Raw genomic sequence first — 6,000 nt, forward strand, 5'->3', positions numbered from 1 at the left:
CATGGCAGGTGCCAAATAAGGCTTTATGGAATCCATGAACAGGGGGCAGCAGCATCTTGTAAATATGTTACCTACAAAATTGGTCTAAAAGGATGGGAAATGTACACACCATTCCACATGGATGGCTTTCCAGACAAAATACTGATGCACATGGAGATGTTCTCATGTGATGTGCTGTGTCCACAGTGCTCGAGTCTGAGAGGACTCTGCAGGGAGGGCCTTCTCTGAAGAAGACGGCAAATACTAGTCACGTGCCAACTCTTTAGGGCTAACATTCCCAGAACATTTTACAGCAAGATATTTATGTCCTCTTCATCTCCAAAATATCCTTCTCCTCAAAGGCTCCTTGTGCCCACAGAGTGCAGTACAGGCCAGCCCCAGCCTGGCTTTAGCCGGGGAGATCTGAGCTCTAATTGCACGTACTGCTGACAGTTGAACAGAGCTCCTGCCTCAGGGATGAGGCAGATGCAGGGCCCAGTTCCTGAAATCAGCAGTTTGCCCTCTCAGCCTGGCCCCAGGAGCCCTCAGAGATTCAGGCTGCAGCCCTCAGGCCTGCTGGGGCCAAATCCGCTGTTGTGTTCACAGAGCCTATGAAGGGCAGAGGGGGGCCAGGCTTCCTAGGAAGCACTGGTAACACTTGAAAAGCACCATGGCCTGCAGCCTAGGCTCTCTCTGTACCCCAGCCCCCAGAGCCAAAGATGAGACCCAGAAGGAGGGCCTGGAAGTGAAGGACGCAGGGGACACCTGCACGCTCCCCGCGCGAGCCAGGGCTTGCCAGAAGCGACCGAGCCACCCACGCCCCACTGGGGAGCCTGTGGGCAGGATGTGCTAGCCTCCAACTTCAGCCAACTGGTGGCTAAAGGAGTCATCCTCTTGGGGAACCACCTCTACTAGGCCTCAACCTACCTAATCCCACGTGACTTCTCACCTCCAAAACAGACCCTTGGCTCCAAAGAGGTCAAGATCCTCAGCCCTCTGCAAGGCCATGCTCATTCCAACCTCCAGACATTGCTCTGGCCTAGAATGCTGTCCCTGTTCCCAACTCACAGCCCAGCCCCACCCACCCCACGTATCTTCTCTGGTGATGCCAGCAGCAGACCCCTCTCCCCTGAACGCCATGACACTGAGAAGCAGAGCTGTGGCTTGGCCTCATTGCCCTCACTCTCCATGGAGGCCACCATCCTTTCTCCTCCCAATACCTTCACTGTGGGAATCAGATATCCACCCCTCTTCTCTTCTGAATCGTTTACTACGGTGTTGGGGATACAGAAGGTGTCCCCTCCAAATGCCCACTAAATACTTCTGGCTGATATTATGTCCCTGTGGGTAATCTCTCCTCCCAAGATCACTACTTGTTCACTCATTCATCTAGCAAACATCTGAGTGCTTAGTAAGTACGGATCCTGCCTATCTTCCATGCTACCTTTCCTGCCCCCCACCCTAGGGGGAGCCCTACCTCCCCCTTGCACCCCAGCAAATTCTACAGCACCTCAAACAATGATCTGTCTCCTCCCTCAGGGAGCTTACCTCCAAATGTCACAGCCAAAGGCTCCTGGAGGGCAGGGCCATGTCCCTCCTGTGCAGGCACACAGCCAGCATGTAGAAGATGGTTCTGGAATGACCCACTTCAGTTAGCACCTTTTGGTGGGAAGGAGTAAAATTAAGCACAAAAGACTTTTCCACCTCGAGACCGCAAGGCTTTCTTTAGATTGTACAGCTCTGTGGGTCACACCAGTGAGAAGTGGCCTTCCATGGGAAAGAGGGAACTTGCTGGCAGCTTGGAGATGTGCACCTGGCAACGTGCGCCTAAGTCGCTCAGAGACGAGGAGGGCCGGTTCAGCCTGAGCAATCCAGGGCACATCCATCAGAGGAGGAGGGCGGCACTGCTGATTTATATGAGATGAAGACTAATTTCAGGGACAGCATCACAAGATGAGCAGAGCCTGAAGAATCCTTAGGATTCTTCATACAAGAGATCATCAATGACAGGACTTGTTCAAGCTACTTGACTTAATATATGCTGACAATACACACTGGCAACTTTCACCTACTTTTTTCTTTCTCTTTTCTTCTTTTTTTTTTTTTTTGCGGTACACAGGCCTCTCACCGTTGTGGCCCCTCCCACTGCGGAGCACAGGCTCCGGACGCGCAGGCTCAGCAGCCATGGCTCACAAGCCCAGCCACTCCGCGGCATGTGGGATCCTCCCGGACTGGGGCACGAACCCGCGTCCCCTGCATCGGCAGGCTGACTCTCAACCACTGCGCCACCAGGGAAGCCCTACTGTTTTCTTTATTAACCAGCAGCTGAAGACTTCTGTAATAGCACCATATTTAGCTACCTAATTTTTCCACAGCAGCTTCTGGCATCTGGGTAATTACGGCAATGCTGACCAACACACCCCAGAGGAACAGATTATATGTTGTGTGTGTGCTGATGGCCCCCCATCCCCCAGAGCAGAAGAACAGAGCTACCAGCCAGCACCTGTCTTGAGGCCCGACACCACTTTACATGCATTTGTTCCCTTAACTCTCACAATCCTAGGATATGGGTACTGTTAGTATCCCCATTTTACAGATTGGGAAAGTGAGAAAAAGAAAAATTAGTAACTTGCCTAAAGCCACACACACACAGTTAAGTGACAAGGCAGGGAGTCAAACCCAGACCACTGGCTCCAAAGCCTGTGTCTGAACCTGTCCTGTTGCCTCTCCTGGTCTATCCCTCACAAGGCCATTCGTGTGCTCTAGCCTCTCCATACTACCACCTTGCTCAAGGCAGGCACTGATGGCAATGTCACGACAGTTACCAAACAGAAAGTTTCCCCACGACTGTAAAGGATTCTGTCCATAGTTTCAGATCAGTGTTGAGAAGAACAGGAACCTGCATTTCTAAAGGCCAGCTTCACAGGAGCTCACAGGAAGTCTCTGCAGCCAGCGCCAGCTCCCCAAGTGCTTCTGCAATGCTGGCGAGGCCACAGCCTCCCCAGAGGACAGCAGGCGGAGCTTGCCTGCCTGTGAACCCAGGACTGCATATGGGACCAGAGGGGCAGTCCTGAATCCCAGTGATGTCCCAGAGGCACCTCCACACTGCATCTTGGAACTGCCTGTTCTGATCCATTTTTATCTAGTTTTACCACCGACCTTCCCACATGCTGTGAGAATGCACCTGACTATGCCAGGGAGCTGCTGCTGCTGAGCGGCTGGGATGCGCCCGTGACACCATTGCTGCCCCGTCACTCTTGCTGCCTTCGGTGAAATGTTTCCCGAGCCACATGTGCCTCTTTGGCTACTGAAATTTGAGCTCCAGCCTGGACACCCACCAGGAAGGCTGCTACCAGCCGAGGGGTAGGGACTCAGGCTGTCACATTTCCCACTGGAACTCACAGGGCCTAGCACACAGGAGGTGCTCAATAAACACACAATTTTAATAAAACGAAGTATTCAGCTGAAAGTCCATAATGACATTTCCCCCAATACCTAAAGAAGAAAAGTGTTGAGAGAATTCTGAGTCCATCTTTTTAAAACTTGGGCTCCCGTGATCACTTGTCTCTGTTAGACTATAATATCAGATGGGGGGCTTCCCTGGTGGCACAGTGGTTAAGAATCCACCTGCCAATGCAGGGGACACGAGTTCGAGCCCTGGTCCGGGAAGATCCCACATGCCGCAGAGCAACTAAGCCCATGCGCCACAGCTACTGAGCCTGCGCTCTAGAGCCTGCGAGCCACAACTACTGAAGCTTGCGCACCTAGAGCCCATGCTCTGCAACAAGAGAAGCCACCGCAATGAGAAGCCCGCGCACTGCAACGAAGAGTAGCCCCCGCTCACCGCAACCAGAGAACGCCAGCACGCACCAGTGAAGACCCAAAGCAGCCAAAAATAAATAAATTTATAATATCAGATGGTATTTGATGTCAGACAAAATTATACACCTAATTAATCTAAGTTCATAGAACTAATGTGTTTTAGTTTCCAGCAAACCCCAGGGCCTCACCCTCATCTTTTGCAGCACTTGAGCCTTTTGTATCAGGAAAGCACCCACATGGCGTCGATGTCTCTATTCTTATTTCATCCTGGCAACCTCCCTCGAAGACCAGTATCATTTTCCCTCTTAGAGATGAAAACCCTGAAGCTCAGATTAGTCAAGCAACTTGCCCAGGGTCACACAGACAGCTAGTAATGGCACAGCTGGGATCAGAACCCAGATCCTTCCAACTGCAGAGCCAGTGCTCTTTCCACTAAGCCCACAGCTGCTGGGAAGGTTCCGGGGGTTTTGCCATATGAATAAAATTTTATCAAACATGGACTTTGCTTTAACCAGCAGGCAGGAAGTAAGTGGGGTTCAGGAAGAGTAACCTCCAAAAAAAAACCACACAAAATAATGTGATTAGGAAAGGAATTCCTCATGGGCACAGACTAACAAGAAGATGCTCCAGCAAGCTCAAGGGTAGTGTGTTCAGCCCTCTGGCCACTTGCCTGTACTGTCCAACATGATGTCACATCACTGCCGTCCATTTTTCCATACAAAACTCAAAAGTAATGCCGCTTCTCAGGCCAAGCCCGGTAATTAGTGTACGTCGCACCAAGTCATATCAAGGCTAAACGTGGAAAGGAAGCTCTGAGAATGGACAAATTGACAAGACCTTAATTAACACCTCTAACCTCTCTCATTAATCCAACTCTCCTAACAAGGTAAGTTTACCACCTTCACTGAGAGCTAAGCCATACCTGCTGCCACCTAGATCTGACCACAAATGCCTGGCTGGATTTGGGGTATGTTCATCTCATCCTCCAAATCCCAGCCAAAAAAGAGGGAGGGGGTGTCAGGCACGATTGGCTTGGTCTCTGCATTCATCCATAAGAAATCATGGGCATTACCTCCCAGAAGCTGTCACTGGACACTTCGACTCCAATGGAATCATCATAAGTGACAGACATCTCTTCAAAGGGTGAGGGAGCAGCAGGGAATGCTTAAATTCAGAGGTCAGCTTCAGATGCTCAAAATCCGTAGACAAACCTATAAAAGAAAAACATATCATTGAGGTTTTAAATTCCCAAGGTAAAAAAGCAAGCCACCTCCATTGCGCAACTTCCATTTCCATTACTGCCTTCAGTACAGAGCAGTCTAAAATGTCTCCTTTTGGTGGGAGAAAGTCAATAAACTCTAAACTTGGCACTGACATACATGTGTGTGTTATGTGCATGTGTGTGTGTATTTCACAGTAACAAGTAAACCTTTCAACATCTTAATTGAGGAGCTCAAAGAGCTTTCTGCAAACAGTCCGTGTACTTAAATCAACAGATTGACAAGCTTAATCGGCCTCATCCCTCGGAGAAGGGGACAGAGAACATGTGAGGAGAACACGCCAAGGCAGAGTCCCTTCATCTCGGGGCTCACTCTGTTCCAGCCTGTCCTACCCATCCGACAGGACTAGGACCTGGGGTAAAATGTGAGTGGAAATAACCCCCCTTCGACACCTGACTCCACTCTCCACAGAGTTTCCACCAGGCTTTGCTTGTGTTGGGCACTGTCTCCCCCTTTCCATGACTGGCTCATTTCAGCCACTGATGCCCCAATTCAGACCAGTTTATTCTGACACAGTCTGTGTGAGGGTCAGTTAGAAAGAGTAAAGTTCTAAATCCAAGCAAGGGTAACAGGGTGATTATTTCCCGTGCCAGAGGGAAGAAGTTGCAGGACCCCCTGCTATATTCACAAGCACAAATCACATTGATGGAATGACCCGTCTACAACCAGATGAGATTCCCTGACTTCTTGGTGAAAAAGTGATTCCACCCTCCCTTATATATCCCCCTGCATTCAGACCACACAGCCAGAGATCTGAAACTTTCCTAACTGCCGCAGTCAGGAGTCCAAAGCCTCAGCTTAGCCAGAGGAGGGAGAAGGCAGGGCAGAGTGATCTACATTGTTACACTTACAAGGTGCAAGACTTTGCTTTGTTCTAGGTACTTTCCCACATGTTATCCTACTTAATCCTACTTAATCC

The 6,000-nt window shown here is 50.2% G+C and overlaps 1 protein-coding gene across 2 annotated transcripts in view; it reads right to left on the reverse strand.

The window, feature by feature from the left end:
* PACSIN2 (protein kinase C and casein kinase substrate in neurons 2) overlaps positions 1-4,933 on the reverse strand; it is a gene marked incomplete at its 5' end in the record, with an annotated part of 40,316 nt that extends 35,383 nt beyond the window's left edge. For both annotated transcript variants that reach the window (XM_079715161.1, XM_079715160.1), the window contains one exon: positions 4,874-4,933. In XM_079715161.1, the coding sequence (XP_079571287.1) occupies positions 4,874-4,933 (60 nt within the window). The remainder of the gene's footprint in view (positions 1-4,873) is intronic.
* Positions 4,934-6,000: the final 1,067 nt, after the last annotated feature.

Source organism: Hyperoodon ampullatus, assembly GCF_949752795.1.
Source record: "Hyperoodon ampullatus genome assembly, chromosome: 11".
Taxonomy (NCBI): domain Eukaryota; kingdom Metazoa; phylum Chordata; class Mammalia; order Artiodactyla; family Ziphiidae; genus Hyperoodon; species Hyperoodon ampullatus.